At 39.0% G+C, this 24,955-nt stretch overlaps 1 protein-coding gene across 3 annotated transcripts in view; it reads left to right on the forward strand.

Moving 5' to 3' along the window:
• Positions 1-24,955, forward strand: part of NK7.1 — an 83,079-nt gene that overhangs the window by 40,568 nt on the left and 17,556 nt on the right. For 2 of the 3 annotated variants that reach the window (XM_065217201.1, XM_065217202.1), the window contains exons 3-4: positions 22,140-22,752; positions 22,814-23,181. In XM_065217201.1, the coding sequence (XP_065073273.1) occupies positions 22,248-22,752; positions 22,814-23,181 (873 nt within the window). In that variant the 5' untranslated portion in view covers positions 22,140-22,247. The remainder of the gene's footprint in view (positions 1-22,139; positions 22,753-22,813; positions 23,182-24,955) is intronic. The other variant, XM_065217203.1, reaches the window with a different exon arrangement.

Raw genomic sequence — 24,955 nt, forward strand, 5'->3', positions numbered from 1 at the left:
CTCTAGTTAGACAGCGACAACGATGACATCGACACGGAGAGTATGTTAGTTGGATTATTATTTTTTACGAGTGGATAATTGCCCGCTTCGATGCGGGGCAATTAGTGGAATGCATGCTTACGCGTCCGCCCACATACACACACATACACATACGTGTATACCCGTTCGAACCTCCAGTGCCATATGGCACGGTCTGCATACACTCAGCGGTCGGTCATTGGATTTCGGGTCGGAGATTGATAATGTAAAGCATAAACATGTCATCATCCATCTCCTCGCCAATTGTGCTAACAACCTATCCGTTCTGAATGCTGTGCGCCGGGCCCTGACTGCTGACTTCATATTCTCCTACATAATAATAAACACAAATACGATGCAATAATACAGAGCACCGATAATGCCACGCCACACAACCCGTGCCTGTCGTATACTACTGGGAAATGGAGTGATTGGGATCGTTAGGGACGAGAAGAGGGTAGATCGAAATTCCCTCCTGACGCGCGCTTATGATGATGCTGCTGCTGCTGCTGCTGCTATTCGTAGCTGTGGCATGTCGAAGGATACGGGAAATCCGAAATAGGATCGCTATGCGAATGTGGGTGGGATGGAGAGGGGTTCAATTAAATATACATATAGCGACAATCAAATCGATACAAACAATATGCTGCAATTTATCCCGAAGAACAGTTTCAACAATAGGCGGAGTAGGTGATGTATCATCATCATCGCCACCATCATCATTGGAACCGTCCCCGTCTCCATCTGCATTCGAGAACTTTGATATTAATAATTGAATAAAATTTGCATTCAAACGATAAATGGTTTGTTAAACGATTCCTCTCTTCTTTTCTACTGTGATTGTCGTCCGGAGTCTAGCGAATTCGCAGAAGCTCTGAGAGTAGTAGTTCTAGGAATTTCTGCGCTTGGAATATTCGGACCTAATTGGCTGATTGTGCCCCAGCACTAACACGTCGTCGGTCGGTTGGTTGGTCGGTCGGTCGGTCGGTCAGTTCAGGACAGGGGGGAGTGTAATTGTGATATCCTTTTGTGGCGATTGTTGGTTGCTGCTGCTTTTGCTACTGCCCACATAGAGCGAGAGAAGCTATGTGAGAGCTGAGGCGAGCGCTGCGTTGTTGCACAACCACTTGACTTTTATTGATTTAATTTGGTAATTATCGCAATAAATAAATCGTTGCATGCGATGGCTTTGCGCTGCTGATGGGAAATTGACGAGCAAGCGATGAGTGGTGTTTATTGTTGCATCGATGCATCGATTGTGTGCACCGTTAATAGACTATCAACAATGTGTGGTGGGAAATATCCTAATCGTAGTTGATTCATTATCGCCTGGCAACATTATGAGGCTGCTAATTTGAATCGATTAGAATGATGGTTAGGGGCCGCAGATAGCCCTGACAGTAGAGGCACGGTATTAAAAAAGCTGGATGTGGAGGGTTCGATTCCCAGTTCGGTCGAGGAAATCTTTCGGGTTGGAAATTGTCTCGTCTTCCCGGGGTATAGACTATCATTGTGCCTACCACACAATGTACAAATTCATGGTTGACACAGAAAGCTCTCAATTAATCACTGTGGAAGTGCTTCAAAACACTAAATTGATAGGAGGCCAAAGCTCGTGTAAGAGGCTTAAATACAGGTAGATACAGAAGAATGATGGTAGTTTCAGTGTTTCTAGATTAATAAGTATAACATCGTTCGGAGATGTTTGAAACGCTGTAACTTATTACGATTTTAAATTAAAAAAAAAAATCAAATCTTGGCTGATGGTTGACCATGTTGAAGAGTTATCAGTATAGTTTGAGCTTGATAAAGTTCGTGCAATGTATGAGAAAATTTAGTAAGATACCTTTTTTAGTACTTACTATTGCTTGAAGTACAATTACAACAGTTTGATATTTGTGCGTTTTGGTGTTTCATTTTTCGCACAGAAGTACTTACATACTTGGGGGGATGAGTACTTAATGGGTCAGATATTGATAAGTTTTTGGTGGGAATGACACTGATGAAGTCGAAATACGCATCTGTCATGGATAACAAAATTAATTAAATGGAATTAAATGCTGTTTTATTCCGTTCCTTGAAAACAAATCTTTTTGGTGTCAAAGCATATGTTGTAGATAAAAACGAGTTTTTATTTACCCGACGTTTCGACACGGGGATAGTGTCTTCTTCAGGCGAACATAATTTTGACTTTTTTGTCTAACTGCAACTGTCCGGTATCTAGTCCGTTGGTACATGACGTCGGAAACACTATACTAGACTAATGTATTACTAATGTTTTACGATACAGACGATTTTCCACCTTTAATCTATGTTTTAAACATGTAGATGGAGAACCACGACTAACTTATGAAAAAGGGGTATTTTATGTTTAAATTATTTACAATCTATCTCGCAAACGGATGCATTTGAAAGTCGATCACCACGAGCTTTTTTTTCATTTAAATGTTCTTAAGAAACCTATTATATTGTTATAAGTGCTAATTCATATTAACAAATTTAATGTTGAGGTAGATAGGGTAACTAGGGGCAAGTGTGCCACCCTAAATAATTTTGGAAATTAATCATTTGTAATGTTATCTCACTAATAATACCATGAATGGTACTCATATGAAGCATTATACAGAGTGTAAACTGAACTGGGGAAACCGGGAGATTAAACGGGAATCAAACAGGAGTCGTAAACAACCGGGAATTTGATTGGATCCTCTAAAATTTCTTAAAGTTATTTTTTTTTTCTTTAATAAAGAGATTTTTAGCCATAGGCTAGTTCATCTCTTAGTCTTCAAGCTAAATAATCAAGATAGCTTAAATGCTATCTACCATGAAGCTTCAGTGTGATAATTTATTAGCTAGAGAATGATCTTAGAAGAGGATAGGTGGATAGTTCCGTTAGAGTACGGCAGTATGAAAATTGAATAGAAGTTGAAAATGAGCGAAGAGCCACACCATCGACTGGAAATGCTCTCGGCAACGTGGGGCTTTAGGTAGTGATGAAACGTCGCTAGAACCAGGCATACCAAAAGTACCGCCTCATGACAGTATTCCAACGGCTGTCGCTTTCTTTTTCCTATGACAGCCTTGAGATTGAGCTATAAGCGACAGCCCACAGTGAGGCTGTTATACGACATGCAACGTTGCCGTCTTGAGCAGTACACGACAGCTCGTTCTTAGTCATGTATTTTGTTCGTTCGGCTATGACAGCCTCGGATGGTCATTCGTAACGTTCCTCGTACATACAACAAGCAGTCCGTCAAACTACCAGTATTGTGCCGGAGCTCGTTCGGTTGCTATCACGTTCGTGCTGCCCATTGCTAAATTTTCATCCGATATTTTTTTAAAAACGCGCGGTCTCCGGCGAAAAACATAAGCCTACCCGACACGAACCGGACTTCTACCAAACCCCAACCCGATGTTGGCCCGACATTGACCCGACATAAACACAGAATTGACCCGACATCGACCCGACATTTGGTCGACGTCGACCATAATTTGACCTTACATTGATCCGACATCGGGCCGACATATCTGTTCGGGATCATTCTTCTGGGTTTCTTCTATACTCCACTGCCGTATATCAATTGTATATAATGTCTCGTGACAGCCTTTTCGTGACAGCCACTTGGGTAAGCTGAGGGATGTCGTCGGTTTGTGAAGGCTGTTATGACGACAGAAACATTGAGAACCTGGTCATAAAGAAATGTATAAATACAGCCCATTCGGTTCACTACGTTCCAAGCACGATGATTTTAGCAAAGCGGGTATAGATGTGACTGTTCTAATACAGCTTTCATTCGTTCGTGCGTGCGCTGTTGCCAATACACTTCGAATTCAGATCTTAACGGACGGTAGCAAGCGGTAGTAACATAGAGGTAACTCTAAGACCACTGGGTTCCGAAGAAAATCATTATTATTTTTGGCTCACTCAGTACCAGAACAACGGTCCCAAGCAGTCCCAAGCTATTTCACTCACCCCTGCATGTTCTGCATGAATCCACACACCCCTGATGTTATCTGTCAAACTTTCATAGCGAATCAAAACAAACATAGTGTAGTAATAGAATTTCAACTAGAATAGGGTACGTTAATCGTTTGCTTGGGACCAATAGGCTACTAAAGTGGTGAGCCAATTTAAAATCGTTTGTTTCGTATTGATTGTTGGTAGTAAAGCACACAAAGCAACAGTCAATTCAGGTATAAACCAACTGTCGCGAGAAGGCTGTACTATTTGGAAGCCTGGCTAGAACTATTCCACAGCTGCAGACAGTAATGAGCAAAGGCGGGCGCACACTTTTTGCCTGTAGATTTAAAGACATACTTCAAATCTCCGCGTACATCGTACGGGTTAGGCAAAAGGTGTGCGTTTGACTTTGTACTGTCGCATTAATGGCCCTTCGCTCATTTTCAACTTTTATTCAATTTTCATACTGCCGTACTCTAACGGAACTATCCAAGATCATTCTCTAGCTAATAAATTATCACACTGAAGCTTCATGTTAGATAGCATTTCCAACCAACTTTGAGAATGCTTGTTAACCTGGATCTTGCATTTCTGTGTACGGAACGTGGATTTTTTTTCAATTTTTGAATTTACCTTTTTTTCCTATTGAACTTATCTCAGCATATCTTTGCAAATGTTTCGATGATTTCCTCTAAAATGTCTTTAAAATTAATTTTACTTTCAGGATCACCCTCAATAATCTTATAATTCTTTCCGGTATTCCTTAGACATTTGCTCCATAACCGTCTCGGAACTCCGTGCAGAACACCTAAGCAATTACCTTCGATAAACTATCGAATTTTTGCTTAATAATTCTCACAATAATTTTCTTTAAATTCTCCATAATTTGCTTAGCATATCCAAAGGCAATCTCTTGGTTTATCCATACGTATTCTACCAGCATTTCCTTGGATTCCACCTCAGCATTCCATGGGAATTACCTCTGAATTTCCTTGAAATTCTTCTCAAAATGCCCTTGAGAGGATCTCTTAGATTTTTCTTGGTATTATCTTGAAACTCTCCATTGTGTTCCCTTACAGATTTCGTAAGAATCTATATTCATACTTGTTTGAAATTCTGTATAGAATTTATTGAACTATTTTAAGAAATTGATCCCATTGGAACTACCGTTCATATTTCCATGCAGCTCTACTCGGAATTTCTCTTTGATTATGTTTTGATTTGACTGATCAAAATTGTAGGATTGTAGTAACATCATCATTCATTTTGATGTAGGGTGGCTTCTCTTTGAATCCACCTCCGAATTCCCTTAGAATCTTCCCTGAAATACCTTCTGATTTACTCAAAATCCCCGTAGCAGTCTTTTCAGAACTAGCTTAGGTTTCATCTTTAGTTTTCCTTAAAACATTCTTGAAATACTACTACTCAAAATGACCTTAAATTTCTATTTCTGGTGCGAAAATTTCCATTGGTTATTCGCACCAGAATTTCTTCAGAATTATCTATAGAATTCCTCCATAATTCAATCCTCATCATAATTAAATACTTCATAGTGTCAGAATCCTAAAATTTTGTAAAGTTCAAACGCTTTAACGTTTTTTAACTCAAGAGCAGTCGCGTCAAATCACTAAAATATAAACTGTATTTTTACAAGCGAAAAAAGAATTGATTCGGGGTTTAATTTTATTTCATGATCAATTCTTCCTCTTTCTAGTGATGTATAAACATTTTGATAATATCCAGGGAAATTGTTGATAAAAATAATGTCTCAATCAGTGGTGGCACGAGTCCTGGAGTGTAACATTTTTTCCTTAACATTTGATACTTTTTGCGATAACCATTGTGACGACACACAAAAACAAACTGGCAAGCGGCAAAAATGTCATGACATTTCTAAACTGTTTTCTGCCAGCGACAGAACATTTTCGCACAAAGAAGCAGACAAGACCGGCGGCGCGCGCGACATAAATTTATGTCGTGTAGAATTTTGCTGATTTCTGGCTAATTACTGAATTTATTTGATGTTTATTGCATGGAATTAAAAGATAAGAATGAAGACTGACCACTCATAAGCATTGATGTTAAAATTATGCGTAAATAAGGGAGTTAGTAATTTACTGTCACACGCAAGCCTGCAGCTAAAATTTCATTACAATAAACTGTTTGGAAAAATCAGGCTGCGAGATTTTATTTATTCTCTATCTCCGCTGTTCGCTTCGAATGTAGTTATAAACGGCCGCCCGTGTGCTGGCTGTTTTGTTACGCTCTGGACGATGGTTTTTCAAAAAATGTACTGTTGCCACCTCTGGTCTCAATAGCATGTCTTTTGCGCGTGCGTTCACTGGACGCGCAATTGCTGTAAGGTTAAATCTGAGATATTTTAAAGCCACCATATTGAAGTCAGTAATCTCCCAAAGCTCCAAAATGTAAAAAACTGGCATTACCTTAAAATATAAAAAAAAAACTCATGAAATATTCACAAAATGTCTTTGTTCGAGACATATTCCATAGATATAATTATTTTCTACTCTGGTTATAATTGGCGTAGTGCCCTCCGAATAATTTACATATAACTTAAATGAATTTAAAAATTCTGAAACGTTTGAAAACATTCCAAATTTATATTAACTTCAAATAATTATCTAAATTATATAACATAATGTTGCGAAACGTAATAAATTTTCAAAATTCTGAAAATTTATTTTAGTTTTCATTAGATTGAGGAAGGGGGTTTATCTGTGGTTTCTGTATTTAAAATAAAATGTCCAAACGTTCTTTTCCAGTGACATCAATTTCTGAAATCAATCAAGTCGAGGAATATAATTTGTTAATGTCAATATCAAAAACGTTCACTCGGTTAATATCGTCTTCAAAAATTGCCCTTTGCTCATTTTCAACTTCTATATACAATTTTCGCACTGTCGTACTCTAACGGAACTATCAATTCCATGCTTTCCCTTATCTACCATATAAATGTTCCCCTAAAGCGAAGACACCATATCAACTTTGCCAGAATCCAAGCGACAGATACAAAAGCGCTGCGTTTGAGTGAAGGTGGAAGCAATTCATAGAAAAACGAGCAAATACACAAACCTTTCTTCTGAGGATGTAATCTTTGGTATAAAATTCGTTCGAAGCATTTACCTTTGAGCGGTAGATGACGTGATTGTACCTGTCTCATAGAGTTCGTATGAAAAAATGGAAGAGTTGCCAGTCTTCTTGATTTGTTGTCTTTGCCTAAAGTCTGATATTGACATTCATTAAGTATCTCCCTCGACTGTAACAAGCGTGGAAGCACAACAAAAACGATCTTTGCTTCCGCGCCAGACAGCAAAGCTGCCGCAAAGTCGCGTTGTTACGAATGCCCGATGAGACTCTGATATAGGTTCACTTCCGAACACCTAAAGACACGTGCAACCAATCAACCAACAAATACGTCCAGAAACTGATTCAAGTTACTTCGATTATATTTAAAATAAACCAACAAAACTACTTGCATGGATTCGATCAAGTTAGCCAAGGCGCAGTATCGGTTTCGCCTGCATTTATTCTCCCTAGCCTAACATACTCTTGTTAATTTCGTTATGGTTCATCTTCTCTTTACTATCCCCTTCTAGTACGTCACCTGATTCTCGGTGACTGTTGCGTTGGCTGATGACCGGTGGGTGGCGGGAGACATGCGATGACTTTGCCGACGTTACGTTGCGTACCGGTACGATGCTACGTTGCGATGAAAATAGTGGTGAAAGTTCTAACGATGAACTATCACCGCCCTACGTTTTTTTTTTTTTTAACTCTTTATTTGTTCCAAATTTAAAATAAATTACATTTCATTTTAACCTAGGTGCTCCAGTTACTGCAGTAACGTACCAGCCTTAATTGTTATGATATATATCTAAGTGTTTTTACATTGTTCATGTCTTGGCAATTCAGTATTTTAAACAGGTTTCTTAACCTGCATGTCAGTATAACAATTGATATCTTAAAACTAAAAACTAAAACTAAATCTTTTTTTTTATCTAGTTCGTTTATTTGGAAGGCTCAATCGCGTTAGCTTTACGGAGCCGATAATAAAAAACTAAATCTTATCTAAGTATAAAGGGAATTAATCGTTGCAATTGAGGATTGCAACGATTTTTGCCTGAAATTATTAATTATTTTGTTGGACATTTGTTCTAAAGTCTCTACATTCGAAATTCTATGTACTTCGGTAGTACCGTACCAGGGAGGCAACTTCAAAATCATCTTCAGAACTTTGTTCTGAATCCTTTGAAGTGCTTTTTTCCTGGTAGTGCAGCAACTAGACCATATTGGCACAGCGTAAAGCATGGCCGGTCTAAAAACTTGTTTAAATATTAGAAGTTTATTCGTCAGGCAAAGTTTGGATTTCCTGTTTATAAGAGGATACAAACATTTTATATATTTATTACATTTGGCTTGAATGCCCTCAATGTGATCTTTAAAAGTTAATTTTTGGTCAAGTATTAATCTAAGATATTTCACTTGGTTTGACCAGGAAATTGGAACTCCGTTCATAGTGACTATGTGACTACTACTAGGTATCAAAAACGAAGCTCTAGGCTTATGTGGAAATATTATAAGTTGAGTTTTGGAAGCGTTGGGAGAAATCTTCCATTTTTGTAAATAAGAAGAGAAAATATCTAAACTTTTCTGCAATCTGCTGCAAATAACACGAAGACTTCTTCCTTTAGCGGAAATGCCTGTGTCATCAGCGAACAAAGATTTGTGGCAACCCTGAGGCAAATCAGGGAGGTCCGAAGTGAAAATGTTATACAATATAGGCCCAAGAATGCTACCCTGAGGAACTCCTGCTCTAACAGGTAGTCGATTAGATTTGGAATTTTAATAATTTACCTGCAGAGTTCTGTCAGTTAAATAATTTTGAACTAATTTCATAATGTAAAGTGGAAAATTAAAGCAATCAAACCTATGTCTAGAAGAGCAACTCCAGTTGAGTGGCCTTCAGATTTGTTTGAACGAATTAAATTGTTAACTCTTAAGAGTTGATGAGTAGTTGAATGCCCATGGCGAAATCCAAACTGCTCATCTGCAAAAATTGAGTTCGTATTGATGTGAAGCATCATTCTATTCAAAATTATCTTTTCAAAAAGTTTACTTATTGAAGAAAGCAAACTTATTGGGCGGTAGCTAGAAGCTTCAGCTGGATTTTTATCCGGCTTCAAAATTGGAACAACTTTTGCATTTTTCCATTTATCAGGAAAGTATGCCAAATGGAAACATCTGTTAAATAATTTTACCAAGAAAGACAAGGTACTCTCTGGGAGTTTTTTGATGAGGATATAGAAAATTCCATCATCACCTGGAGCTTTCATATTTTGAAATTTTTTAGTTATAGACCATACTTCGTCCAAATCAGTCCCCCAGGAATCATCAAAAATATTTTCCCGAGAGAAAATATTCAGAAAATCCCGAGCAACCTGATTCTCAATAGGACTAGTAAGACCTAAACTGAAATTATTGGAACTCTCGAATTGCTTAGCAAGTTTCTGAGCTTTTTTCCAAATTTGTGATCAAAATTTTACCACCTTCTTTAAGCGCTGGAATAGGCTTTTGAGGTTTTTTCTAAATTTTTGTGAGTTTCCAAAAGGGTTTGGAACTCGGGTCTAATTTAGATATATTATTTTCAAAAGTTTTGTTCCTCAGGGCAGAGAATCGCTTTTTAATTTGTTTTTGCAAATCCCGCCAGATAACTTTCATGGCAGGATCGCGTGTTCTTTGATATTCTCTCCTACGGACATTTTTAAGACGGATCAAGAGCTGAAGATCATCGTCTATTATAATTGAATCGAATTTAACCTCGCATTTTGGTACTGAGGCAGCTCTTGCTTCAACTATAGAAGTAGTCAGAGATTCAAGAGCATAATTAATTTCATCTTTGGTTTGCAAAGGAATGTTTGGATCGAAGTTATATTCCATAAATGTTCGATACTGCTCCCAATCAGCTCTATGGTAATTGAAAGTAGAGCTGTTGGGATTACAAATTATTTCTTGGGATATTTCAAAAGTTACTGGAAGGTGATCAGAACCGAAGTCAGCATGGGTAACCAATTGGCTACAAAGTTGACATGAATCAGTTAAGACCAAATCAATAGTGGAGGGATTTCTTGCAGAAGAAAAGCATGTTGGGCTTTTTGGATATTGAATAGTGTAATAACCTGCAGAACAATCATCAAACAGAATATTACCATTGGAATTGCTTTGAGCATTATTCCATGAGCGGTGTTTTGCATTAAAATCACCAATAATGAAGAATTTAGACCTATGACGGGTAAGTTTCTGGAGGTCACCCTTGAGAAAATTCTTTTTCTGGCCTACGCATTGGAATGGCAAATAGGCAGCTATAAACGTAAGTTGTCCAAATTTTGTTTCAACAGAAACTCCCAAAGTTTCAAAAACTTTGGTTTCAAATGAAGAAAGAATTTTATGTTTGATTCGTCTATGAATAATGATGGCAACGCCACCACAGGGTCCATCAAGACGATCATTTCTATAAATCAAGTAATTTGAGTCCTTCTTAACCTTATGGCCAGGTTTAAGGAACGTTTCAGTTATAACGGCAATATGCACGTTATGAACTCTCAAAAAGTTAAATAGCTCGTCTTCATTATCTTTAAGAGATCGAGCATTCCAATTTACAATATTTAATGCTTTAAAATCCATTACTGAATTTTAAAGTCATGACAATATTATTTGCAAATTTTACTCCAGTTTGAATAGCATCAAACATGGAGTTAGATTTAAGCCTATCAGAAATCATGTCAATTAATGAATTCTGTAAAAATTCCATTTTGGGGGCAGTAATGCTTCCTAAGTCAAAATTGTCAAAATTTCCGTTAGAACGTTGGTTAGTATTTTGATTTCTACCCGCTGCAATAGCAGCATAGGTAGCTCCATTAACTCGCTGAACATTGTTAGCAGCGAGGGGAGTAGGTACAGATGAAACATTTGAAGCAGGGGAGATATTTGTACCTACGGGTACGAATGTAGAATTTGTTCCTCGCTGACCGTTGTTAACAGCAGAGGAATTTGTACCTGTTCGGAAACGTGGAGCGTTTCCTACCTGACGGTTAGAACGAGATTGTAGGATCGCTTTGCGAGTCTTACATTCCCAAAAATAGGATTTGTGGTTTTCACCACAATTTGAACATTTAAATTTCTTAGGATCTTCCTTCACAGGACAGTCGTCCTTCGCGTGAGAGGAATCACCACAATTCATGCATTTAGCTGGCATGTAGCAATTTTTAGTTCCGTGACCCCATCCCTGGCACTTATGGCACTGAGTGAGGTTTTGGAAATTTCCTCCAGTCTTCCTGAAGTGTTCCCACTTCACTTGGACATGGAGCATAAGGCTAGCTTTTTCTAAGGCCTTAAGGTTGTTTAGTTCACTAGACTTGAAGTGAACTAAATAAAAATCATTAGAAATCCCGTTGCGCGAATCGCCAGGACGGGATTTCATTTTCATTTTGATTACTTGGAGTGGCACAACTCCAAGTAATTTTGCCAGTTCATCTTTGATCTGATCCAGGGATTCACCACTGGGCAGTCCTTTCATGACAACCTTGAACACACGTTCAGTTTTGGTGTCGTAAGTAAAAAATTTGTGCTTCTTCTCAGTAAGATACTTGAGAAGACATTTAAATCCGTCCAAGGTTTCAGCCAATACACGGCATTCACCCCGACGTCCAATTTGTAGAGAAAACTTAACTTTCACGAAGCTCAAAAGTTCCATGCGAAGAGCATGGAAATCGGAAGTGGTTATCACAATAGGGGGAATCTTTTCTTTCTTGGCATTAAGCCGGGAAAGTTTACTAGAATTTTTCTTGGATGATAGATCATTCTCATCATCCGTGAGCAAATCAAATTGATTACTCAAATTAATTTCATCAGAAGGGGGGTCAAGAGTTTGCCCCTTTCTTTTGCGTTTAGGCGCCATGGCGGCAGTAAATTTTTATCCAAATCGACTTCCAAGCAGATTACTATAAGAATCTGAAGGATCGAAGAGGAATTTTCCAATTCGATATCCAAGAAGGATTACCTCGGGTAGGGTCCAAACAAGGATCGAAGAGGAATAAGAGTTGAACAAGGTAGAAAATTTTTACAGGTTGAGCACTGAAAAGTGCTGTTTAAATTTGTTGTAGCTTTAGGTAGTACTTCCTTCAGCAAAAAGCAAATAGATCCGCACGGCAAGAGAGCACGATGCGGACTGTCCGCCCTACGTGATTTATGCTGGCAGTGGGCGGTGGACGACGGACTCCGTACAGTGCTTGTCCGTTTTCTTGACGGTGGATTTCAGCTTGGTGTCTCACACCAAGCGGAGATATTCGCTGAGGGGACCTTGTAGGTTATCGTGGTCCCTGTTCGCCGTAGGAGAGAAAGCACTGCGGCGAATCCTACCTTTTGACGTCTCACAAGTTCTTCGGGGCTATACGGTAGTACGACTGAACGGACAACGGTTTTGTCGTTCCCTTCGGTGGCGAAGAGTAGGAGATTATGGGGTACTACCAGTACCGGTGGCGTGCTTTTTGTGGAATCGTCGTCTCCTACTTCGGCTGTCGTAAGAAAGTTGACGGGGGTACGACCTTGATCGCTTTCAAGCGATTCTCTCCGGTTTTCGGTGGGTGTTTCTCAACGTGGTGGGTGAGCTTTCGGTTGGTAATATAAAGTTATGCCCCAACCAGCGGAAGGAACTCTTCAAACGACGAGCAGATTTAGCATCAAAGCAATTTTTTATAAGTGCATGTTCTAAAATTACCTGATTACAACTCTACAATCATTTGTAATCGTCACGCATGAAGTAATAGAAATCTGATAAGTATACATTTAAAGCTAGATAAAACATGATTAGTTTACTTCCAGCAACTTTTTAATGTAAGGTTGCTCCATCCTAAAACCACCACCATTATTTTTACTAAGCTTCTGTAGAAATTGTCTTTTAAATTTTAAATTTTGTTTGTGATTTTTTGAAAAAAATTAATAACACTTTTAAACGCATATATTTTTTCTACAACGTGAAATTGATTTTCTTCAACTTCTTCTCAGACACACTTCCGTTAAAATTAACGGTTTGGAGCGGGGTGAAATTGATCATTATGCCTCGCACTTTTAATTGTCACTTATAACATTTTCGGTGATAGATATCAAGAGAAATCTTTAAAAATAATTCATCATGAGTCTCCATCGTTGAGGTTTTCATAACAAAAAAATATATTTTATTGAATAAAATTCGCTTTTATTGAGCTGACGTTGAAGTGAACTTAAAATTCTGTGAAAAAGTGTTTCAGAGAACTTTATTGAAATCATATTGAAAATCCATGGATATCAACTAAGTTCTATAAAACTTATAGGAAGGTTCCTGTACTTTTACAAAAGTTCCTTTAATTCAATTTAGTGAACTCAAATAAAGCACACTGAAATCTTTCCAATCCATTTAACTAATCCCTGAGCTTCTATGAAGTTCACTAAATTTGTGGAAAGTTCTGCGAATTGCTGAAAAGTTGCGTTTCCTTCTACGAAGTTTTAGGAACTTATACGATTTGTTTATGGCTTACACAAACTACAGCTAATTTTTTACCAAGATTGCTACACTTGTAAATCTTTCTTATGTCTCATTCACTGCTCCCGGAAATTTTTTATCGAAGATCTTAGATCATCATGTTGAATTAGATCTTAAGACATCATGTTGAATTATTACATTTTTCGTATCTTCAAAACTTCCTGAATTCAACGAAATTCTCGAAAATCTTGCCGATCTTATATAAAGTTCCCTGAATTCCTTACTCTTCAACGAAGTTTTGCAAAGTTTCTCGATTTTCTATTTAATTCGTTCAACTTGTACAAAGATCACTGAGCTACTATAGATTCGCTGCCCTTCTATGAAACTTTCCGAACTTTTAAGAATTTCGTTTATTTAATTGAAATTCTATGCGATTCCTTAAACTATTCAATTTGTTTTAACGTCCTAAAGGCAAAAGTAGGTCGCATAATTTTATTAGAGTTTGAAATTTAAATTTAAATGTTTAATTAACTTCATTGAAGTTCCTCAAACTTGTACATGTTCCCCACTTTTACGAAGTTGAAAAAAAAATCATTTGATGCTCTCCGAATTTATGTTAATGTCATCCCCGAAACAAATAAACTTTAAAGAAAATCAATGAAAGTTAAGCAAAATGCCAATACTTCAACGAGAGCTTCCACAAATTTCTTCAAATTTCTACCTAATCATTATCATTTCTACGAAGTTCACTGGATTTCTATGAAGTTTGCTGAGCTTTTACAATAATAGCTGAACTCCTATAAAATGTGTTGCATTTCTAAAAAATCTCTGAAACTTCTACGCAGTTCCTAAAGTTCTAAAAAAAATATTATGTGCTATGAAATTTCTGAAGATTTATGAGGTTTCTTGAAGTTATATAACATTCCCTAAACGTTTAAAAAGTTTCCCAGCAATCTACAAAGTTCCCTGAAATAAATCTCTTATGTCGTAGCCTCTACCTATTTTCATTGATTTCTAAGGAGGTCTCTGAACTTCTGTAAACACTCAGTTTAAAATCTGAAAGAGTGTATCTTTCGCAACGTAATTTTTAAATGTAGAAGTGAAGACATTTTGTCGATCCCCCTATACTGATGGTTCATGGTTTATGTCTTGCCAGCTAGGACCATGACCTCCTTTAATTTTACATAACATATCAAAAAATTAGCGATGTCGGAAGAATCTTTACGGAAATACAATGTTTTAACACACATACAACAAGGAATTCAACTAGACTAGATTACTAGATGCGTCTCCATCGATTTATAGCGAGTGTAACATGGTCATGCCGCATGGTAGTCTAATCGCATAGGAGTATTGAGCAAAAATCCAAAACTTGATAACTTAAAAAAAATATAACTCTAAGACAAAAAAATAACATAATATATTTTTCCTAACAAGTATTTTAAATTAACTTTCCATATTTTGATGTTTGAAATCGGTCCTGTAGTGAACTCGTCTAAACCTCACTTGGAGAGTGAGAGCTCTGAAGAGAATGAGTCCCACAAAGGGAAGTTGAGTATGTAAAGGAACAAGAGAAATATACGAATTCAGAACTTGTTAGACAACCCACCAAACTAGACGTGTTTACTTTAGTGTCGACGAGGTGAAATAGTTTTTTTTCCAAGTATTTTTATAAGTTTAAAAAGTGGAAAAGTATTTAATTTATTGCGTGCATGAGAAGAAATTGAACCTTTGAAGTGAATTTTGCGAGGAATTTTGCGAACCATCTGGTGAAGATTTGGTGTGGCTTGGAGTAAAACCAGTAAAACTGCATGTAAACTCGGTGTAAGTTATTTCTTTTGTGTGGGAGAACAAAAGATTTTGATGTGCCAAGAGCATTCTTTTTCTATTTCCCTTTTTAATCGCTAAATGTTGTTCTGAGACCAAGCTGTTTAGCTTTTGTGTTGCATTTTTAATCCAGAACAAAATTAATCGGCATTTTGTGAATTTCTTTGAACAAAAGAAAAATCGCCATTTTGTATTACTAAATGATTAAATTTCGCCACTTAAAGGGGAAATTCCCGCCATTTTGTACGGTTACAAAGCATCTTTTGTGTTTTGAGGTTCTACAATTTTTCCTCTCATTTTATCATACAGCACCTTGTTTTTTGGAGAAAGACAAAGCGCCCAACACTACACAAGCTATTATCGCGATTCTCACAAATTCGTACCGATCTCACCACCACTGTTGCATTGAACCGGTTGGCCCGATTCAGTTCAGCTGTCAGACGTCAGTGAGAAGAACGTGTGAAGAGAGTCTCATCAAGTGCAAGTGGAAACAGCATCATTGTTGCATCTGCATGCGTACACCAGTGGAATTTGGTGGCGTGACCTCTACGACCGGCTTAGGAATCGAAGGTTTTCGAAAGGAGGAATTGCGAGATTGAGAAATTTCGCCAGTGAATGTTTTGCAGAGCCCGCTGGTCTTGCTGTTGTTGCTTGCTGGAACCGCTGTTGCTGCTGGAAGTGCTGTTGCTGCTTGAATTGCTGTTGCTGCTGGTTGGAATTGCTGGATCGTCGTTCGATTGCAGTGATCGATCCGCTGCTGTTGGATGTTGCTTGCTGGCTGATTGGATTCACGGTGTTGTTTGCTGGATTGGATTTGGATCGTTTGGTGGAGCCTATTTTTGCCGAGTGGAGGAACCGTTAGTGTTTTGTGTTTGGTTTAGAAACCAAACCGTATCAGGATGTCGACTGCTGCTACTGAGCCATACCTACCGGGTTCTATCCCGTTTGTTGAATACCTTGAACAGCTGCATTGGGTTTTTAAAGCGAATGAATATTCAGATGAAAAGTACAAGACAAAATTTTTAGCTGTTTGCGGTCGGGAAGTTTATTCTGACTTAAAGAAACTTTTTCCTGGTCAAGACTTTGAGCAGTTGAATTACAAACAAATAATTGATGAAATGAAGAAGCATTACGATAAGACCGACTCCGACGTTATACACAGTTACCGTTTTTGGACAAGGAAGCAGGGTAGGAATGAAACTTCTGAAGAATTTGTTTTGAACGTCAAAGTTTTAGCTGAGTTATGCAATTTTGGAACATTTAAAGAGCGAGCGATCAGAGATGTTTTGGTGATCGGGGTTTATGATCAAAATCTTCAAAAGCGTTTGTTTGATGAAGAAGATTTGACGGCTGCAAAAGCAGAGCGGATTATTTTGAGCCAAGAATTGGCAGCTAACAGAACTCGAATGGTGAAGAATGATAATGAAAACAGATCTGGTGTTATTGCAAGATTAGGTCGCAGGCCTGACCGGTTTGATTCTAGGCGTAGACCTGATCGGTCTGCTTCTAGGCAAAGAGATAGGAGTGTTAGTCGAAGCAATGATAGAAATCGCTCATTTTCATCCAGGAGTAGATACGATGATAGAAGAAGAACGCATTCTGGGAAGCCGACATTTTTATGTTCTTTTTGTAAGAAAAAAGGACACACTAGGAAATATTGCTACCGATTAACAGGGAAGAGCCCGCGTAAAGATTTCCGGAGTGTTAAGTTTGTAGATTCGCCTAAACTTCCTATTTCAGAAACTTCAGGTCTTTTTAAACGTCTTAAAAAGGATTTGAATTCGGATAGTGAGGAGGATACAAGCATGAATTGCATGATGATCTCCTCAATAAATAGAATAAATGAGCCGTGCTATGTTGAAGCTACTATACAAAGAAAGAGATTGACTATGGAGGTCGATTGTGGATCGGCAGAAAGTGTAATATCCGAGGAACTGTTCTTGAGAAACTTTAAAAACGTAGCAATTGAACAATGCAATAAAAAGCTAGTTGTGATAGACGGTAAAAAGCTTAAAGTTCTTGGGAAAGCGGAAGTCCAGGTGCAGCTAGGAAACAGAACGAAACAACTTAATTTGATTATCCTACGTTGTGAGAACGATTTTGTGCCGCTTATGGGGCGAACATGGCTTGACATTTTTTACTCTGGATGGAGAAACACTTTTAGTAGCCCAGTTACTCAGCTAGAACAAATCAACGCACTCAAGGATGAAAAATTAGTTGACGGGATAAAAAGTCTCCCTCGGCGGCAGGATCATTTCTGCTCATAGGCGCCAGATCAAGGCACCAATACATTTTCGCCGGAAAACGAAGAGAAGTGACGTTTTCCAAGGAGAGAATTTAGTTGAACCAGCACCAGCACAACAAAACGATTGTAACGTTAGAACTAGCAAAAGAAAACGAAACCAGGATGAAGAATACTTCGGGGAAGATGCGGAATCAGAACCAGAATTTTATGGTTTCGCTGCTGATTCGTTTATCTACAGGGAGGAAGAACCCCTATCGAATGAATCAACTGAACTACCACAATTTTCGCAACCTGTGGAATCGATTAGAAAATCAAAGAGAAAACATAAGAAGCGAAGAAAAGAAGATTTTCACTATTATTAATAGTATCGAACATTGTTTTAAATCAATTCAAATTTAGTAAATTTTTGAATAAGCAATTCAAATATTTGACAGAACCTTCTGTTTTCGATTTATGAGTTTTTTTTAAGTGGATTAAAAGCTATTGAATTTACAAGTATTTATTCAATTAAAGTATTTTGTATTCCAAACTTAAGGAAGGAGGAGTTGTAGTGAACTCGTCTAAACCTCACTTGGAGAGTGAGAGCTCTGAAGAGAATGAGTTCCACAAAGGGAAGTTGAGTATGTAAAGGAACAAGAGAAATATACGAATTCAGAACTTGTTAGACAACCCACCAAACTAGACGTGTTTACTTTAGGTCCCAGTGGTTCAAAAGTTATGAGTCATTTTTGCCATTGTATGTTTGGGCTAAAAACGGTTTTGGTGATGCCGTGGGCAACATCGCCCACTTGCATCCACGGAATGAGAATCTCCTTACAACAACAGGATCATACTGAAACCAGTTCGATTTTGTTTGCCAACCTGGTCATCATCATATAACTGGTCATAAAACACATGAGGATGCTCCAATGAGTGGAGAGAAGAGCCCGCCCTCTATTCACGAAATGTTAAGGACAGGGAGTTGGCATTTCCACTCTCCCCATTCATTTCGCTACAATTGGGTGCCCTGATGGACCTTCCCTTATCCAGCATTTAATGTTTCATATAATAATGGAATGAAAGTTAAGAGGAAAGATCTCACCCGATATGTTGCAAAGGAATCCATGACATCACGATGATTTCGAAGAACTCCCATAGATATGCTGCTGCTACTTCTTCAACCAGTGCCCAAAACAATGAAATGCTTTCTGGCTCTAAAACTGCCGGTGGTCTCATAACTGAACCATGTGACTTTTCGATTAATACCCCGAACACGACCTGTTTTCGATTCATAAAATTTTTAAGAAGTCGTATCCGGCCCGAATCCGAAATGTGTTTTTATATTGAAAAATTGAAATTTTCGTTCCACAATACTCAAACGGTTCCGAATTGGGTCCTCATTAGTTTCCCAAAATTTTAACTTTTTGTAAGAAACTGACTCGGCCCAAACCATTTGAAGTTTATATGGAAATTATTATGGGAAAACCTAACCTCATTGTAATCTAGCCTTTTTCCATATTGCAATGTTCAAAAGTTCTATGGCTATCATTATGAAATTTTTTCAGCTACAACCAGAGCTGGTAAATATCACCGCCGTCATATGAGAATGAGAAAACAGGTCCTCTCACTATCACGAGACGAAACTACCTATCATTCGTTTTCTTGTCATTTTCCAATGATCAAGCACTCATGAGAATAATTCTATTGCGGTTTTTACATCTACATTTCTAACTGATTTAGATTAATTCAAGCATGTGACAGTATGTTATCGATTGAGTGAATATATTATTACGATTTTCTCGGTACAAGTTACTGTGAAAGTAATAAATGAGCTAGTAATTACGATGATCACAACACTGTCACGTTTTGTCATGACGAAAAAATCGATGAGATTTTGAAGAAAATCTCTATCATCGTTTTCTCATCCGATGATAGTGACAGGAGTATCTCTGTAAATATCGCGTGAGATCTTTCATTGAAAATGACATTTGCCAGCTCTGGCTACAACTTTGCAGACGATCATTTTCCAGCCAAACGTCATATTAAGTTATTAATTGTTCAAGAAATTGATAATCTTATGGCATGATAAAGCAGCTGTTTTGTGAGCAACACTGTATTATGCAGTGTGACATAGTAGCCATGATTTTTTGTGGTCCATAGCTGGGAAAATTTCCTACAAGCAGGCTTGATGGAACCTCGCTCGCGAGTTTGAAATGAGCCGAGCGTAGCATTTTTATGAGGAGTAGAATGCCTACTGCCAAATCATTCCACTGAGCTTCAGAGCCTGTGAGCGAAGGGGGTAAAATGAGAGTGAGGTTTGCTATCATTCACCTTTAGGTTTTCTATCAAACGCTTTTATTCTCACCCCGAGTAGCACACTTTCATCACATTAAGTTACAGCAACTGGTTTATGACTGAAATAAGTCGTATATAAGTATTTACAATTGATTTGCGACAAGTGTGCTACTAGGGACTCTTTACAAACCATCCGGAGTCTCGAAAAGCGCACCTCACGTCAAATCATCCTCTCGCTGAAGTTCACTCTCCCTCTCTCTCGATTAGTTTTTGTTTACTTCTTCCATATCCCTGCCGCCACTCACTCGAGGTGAGGGCTGGCAAAACTCGCAGGACAAGAGTGTTTTAATACCTCCAGTGAGTTTAAGGAGTTTCAGCAAGCCTGCCTACAAGCACAGTTATCATTTTTAACGCAGGACAATATGGTGAATTGTGAATTGTTAGATAAATATGAACATACAATTTGGTTTTCCCATAGTACTCTATATATATATAAACATGAAATTCTGTCTGTCTGTCTGTCTGACCCTTATAGCACAGACAAACAGACGTAACTCTTTGAAAAAGTTTTTCTTGAAAACGTAGTATCTCAAAACATAGGACCTCAATAACGACATCTCTCAGGCTTCTCACGGAAAACAAGCTTGCTTCCTAACTCGCAAACAATATTGCATGAAAGTTCTATAGAATGTATAAATAGAAACGTCAAAGTGATCCGATGCCAGCGCTGCGGCGAGTAGTTCGTTAAACTGATAATATTCAAATCAACCGTTAAATGCGTGATCGAAGATACACAATGAAGAGTTACGTCTGTTTGTCTGTGCTTATAGACTCGCCGAATAACCTTCTTATGACTGGTTTTGGTTTTTAAAGCAGTTTACTCAACATGATTGAATGAATTAGTGTTACTCAGGCGGAAACTACTGAACCGATCGGCGTGAAAATTTGTATGTAGCCATGCAGGGGTTTTTGGGGCAGGGAAGGGTTCTTATGATGGTTCGAGACCCCTCCCCCCTCTGTAAGGGGGGCTCCCATACAAATGAAACAGAAATTTCTGCATTACTCGAGAACTAATCAAGCATATGGAACCAAATTTGGCATGGGAAGGTCATAGGGGGTAGCCCCTTAGATAAGACGTACAATACAGCATGCTTTTTTTAATTGGCGCATTAGCTCAAGCTAATATTGAATCCCGACCAAGGCCGGGCACACTCAGCTAGTTTCCATATAAACTTTAAATGATTTGTGCCGTGTCAGTTTCTTACTAACGGAGTTCAAATTTTGGACCCAATTTGCAGGCTTGAGCTCTTTTTTGCATTAGTCTAATTAACATCGACACAAACGATCATATAATGATTCCGAATTATTTAATAAATTGCTGTAGAATGTTTCCAATATCAAGAAATCATTGGGTTTTCGCGAAATTAAATACAATGAAATTGCATACATTTAGGCGCAACTGTGCATTTAAAAAATATTGTTTTGGCATTTCTGCAAAAAAATACTCTTCGCACAAGGGTTTAAGCAAATAATTCGAGTTCAGGGAACCCACATTTAATAAGAAAAATTACTAGAAATGCACTGGCAATCCATTTGAGGGGATGATCAATTTCACCCTACATCGATATTTTCTAAATTTTAGAATTGAAAAAAATCATAAAATAACGAACGATTAATTTCTTATAGCTACTGATTTGAATGCCATTAGTTTGTCAATTTAGTTTGTTGTAGTAATTTATTTCGATGTTTGCGTTAAGAAGTAATCAATTTTCCCCCAAATTGCAATAGTTCTCTTTCCCTACAAATGCGAGTCCCAGTCGATGAACCCGGGATTTTCTGAAGCATAAAATCTCTTATCACGCCGTTCCGATTTTTGTGCATGATTTGATGGGTCGATAGGTAGGGTCCAGGTGTGGGAGTTACTTCCCTGGCGTCGGTAGCATTTGTACTCAGTACGGAAAACGAAAAAAAAACGAGTCAGCTTGAGTTGCGGTATGTTGTGTTCTCACCTTGACCGAAGGTTGACTGCTTGCAGCTGTGAAGTCAAGAGATACCATAATCTTGTCCTCTTCGATGTTTCCTGAAGTTTGTAAATACTGGGTGTTACTCAAAAAATATAATATTACTCCGAACAATATTTTTAAATCGTGACGTAGTTTCTGGATGCCCATTATGAACACTCTTCGAATGAAAATATCCGATAAATTATTTAAAAAAAAACTACACTGTACACTACATTATAAACAATTCAACAATTGAAAAAAATAACTATCTTCCAGCTCCATAGAATGTAAGGAGACCATTCACCGGACGGCGTTCAACTGTAGAAAACAATAGGTGACCAAAGACTTCTCTCCGAGCGACAGCCGTGGCATCCGTTGACCGAAATGACACAGGCTGAGGAGTTACGCGAAGTGAACCAGGTATGCATTACCAACACTCCAGATCTCCACACCCAGGCTGCACAAGTTGCCGATCGCAAGTCACCCCCGCAGCCACCAGCTGCCAACACCACAGCCACTTCCCCCGCGGCATCCGTTGGTCAAAATGGCGGCGAGGATTCACCGTGGCACAGTACAAACCTTGGCATCTTCACCTCCAACTGCTCCGCCAACAAGTGGCATGCTCATGTGTATGGCAACCCACCGAAGCATCCCACACCACACTCCATCATGGATATCCTCGGGTGGAAAGGACCCATCAGGAAGGTCACTCCCTCCCCACCGGTTTCCGAATCGAATAACCACCACACGGTGCCATACTTGTTGCAAAGCCTCAACGCGACAAAAGAAGACAACGACGACCAACCGTTGGATTTATGCATTTCCAAACCAACGCCACATCAACAGTCAACGGCTGTGGAAAGGGTATACGAGAAGCACTTGGAAGAAGGTATTTTGCAGCTCGTTGATTTCCAAAGTTAATTTACCAAATTGAATAATTTCATTTTCAGAAACCACCCAGGAATCAGTTCGCTCCATCAGTCGAGAACGAGCTCATTCAACGGACGTCGAATCGGAAATTTACGGGTCAAATGAGTCGCAGCATTCGTTGAAGGATTCCTCCTCCACGAGTGGACATAAGATGCCATCGCTGCCGTCGTTAGGGGGCGCAAAGAAGAACAGCCGGACTGAAGTGCTAGATCTCGACGACGGCGATGATAGTCAACTGGACGGAGGCAGCCGGAGGAAAAAGAAAGCCCGAACGACATTTACCGGAAGGCAAATCTTCGAGTTGGAAAAGCAATTCGAAGTGAAGAAATATCTCTCATCCAGTGAACGAACTGAAATGGCTAAGCTGTTGAATGTGACAGAGACGCAAGTAAGTATTTGCACTGCTTAATCACTGTATGTGTTGTAATTAGTCCCATATCTAGTTGAATAATGCAAGGGCAGTCAATCAACGAGTTCAAAAAAATGCCTTTGATCCAACGAACTGCGTTTCAGTTAAGATGCAAGAAGCTTCGAAAACAACATTTAATCCCGCCATCAACTATGTTATAATGTCTTGATTTTTTTTTATTAATTTCTCTCTCACGCGCTGCGTCGCTTCCGGTGTTAATCCCGTGGAAGTTCTTCATCAAACGAAAAATGAAAACGATTGCGAGCATCAATCAAATGACCCAAGAGCTCATAAAAACCATTTCTCTTCCTCCGCTCTACGACGATCACACCCGTTCTCGAGTGGCATACATGTACATTCTTAGGGTCTGTTTGTATAATTTACCATTCCTCGGATGCTCTCCATAATCCTTTATTTTGGCCTGCTTTCACAAATGAGCTGCTTTCAGCACTCTCGGCAGGTTTTTATGATACCATATTCCATCACGCGCGCCCATTCGCCGGGAAAAGAAGCGATTTCCCGGCGAACTTAGCGCTTCCGAGCTGCTTTATAATACAGTTTGTCAAAAAATCAAACTGCGGTAAACATGAAACAACACTTAAATCATTTATGAGTCCGCTTCATTAGCGTTAAGTCACTCTCTTCGGCTTGGCGCTCGAGAACGCGACGAACCATTCTTCTCTGCCGGAACGGATCTCGGCGACGATGACGATGACGGGGCGATGATGATCGTTTCTCGTGATTCTGAGACTAGAGCTCTTCCTGCCTGCAGTCGTCTTGTTTGCAATCCTCCTAAACGAATGAAAAAAAAACGCGCCTCGCACCGGTCGCCTTCTGACGAAGACGTATTAGAGGATATAAAATTAAAATTGAAATGTTTATTTTTTTTCGCTCTCGTTCCCCACGTCTCTCGAGTTCCTCTTGCACTAGAGCGAGAGCAGAGCAATGCAGGGCTTCAAACAATCATAAAAACCGACAGATATAAAAAGATCTTAACAAAATATGCTATTTTTACCACTATTCATCATTTCGAATGGCTCATTTTCGTCGTTTCCTTTACAGTCTAAATCGCCTAAATTGGTGTGTCAAAGAATAAATTACTCAAAAGCTAATTTTCGGCCTGGCTCATCTCACGCGGCTCATCTCCTCGTCACGTCGGCTTGTGATGGCCGCAACAACCGACGACGACGACACAGGCGCGAGTGTGGATTTGTTTGACATTTTCAACACCCCGCATCGTATTTATAATGTCGGGATGTTGAGTGTTGTGTTTAGAAGCTTCACTCATTTCCCTCGCACGGGATCGGATTGGTGCGGTGGGACACAGACGACGGATGCGGATTGTTGCATTTTCGACATTTTTCACCGGCACCTTTTGTCGACGATGCCGAGGTTTTGGCTTGAACTATTAGCTCCGAGCGCGATTTGTCTCATTTACAACAAACGGTGGACAGGCATTCCATATGCACACGACAGGGGGACACGGCGCAAGAGAAGAGATTGATTTATTGGAGGGCCTCCGATTGCTCCATGAATGTCGTCGCTGTCGCCGTGGAAGTTTGGTTGGAAGAAAGATTATGATTTGATTGATTCCAGTGGAGTTAGTTTTCGATTTCTTCGTGGAATTGGCTGGATGTTGATGCACTGTTCCTGTGACAGAGTGAAATGCCGTTTGTCATTTTTTACCCTTGTTGCTAAGAAGGGTATACATACCGCTTGGGAAATCGACTTTCGATCCGATGCCCGGAGGACC

This window comes from Ochlerotatus camptorhynchus, unplaced genomic scaffold, assembly GCF_037179485.1.
Source record: "Ochlerotatus camptorhynchus isolate MF236.1 unplaced genomic scaffold, CSIRO-AGI_Acam_v1.1 ptg000070l, whole genome shotgun sequence".
Taxonomy (NCBI): Eukaryota; Metazoa; Arthropoda; class Insecta; order Diptera; family Culicidae; genus Ochlerotatus; species Ochlerotatus camptorhynchus.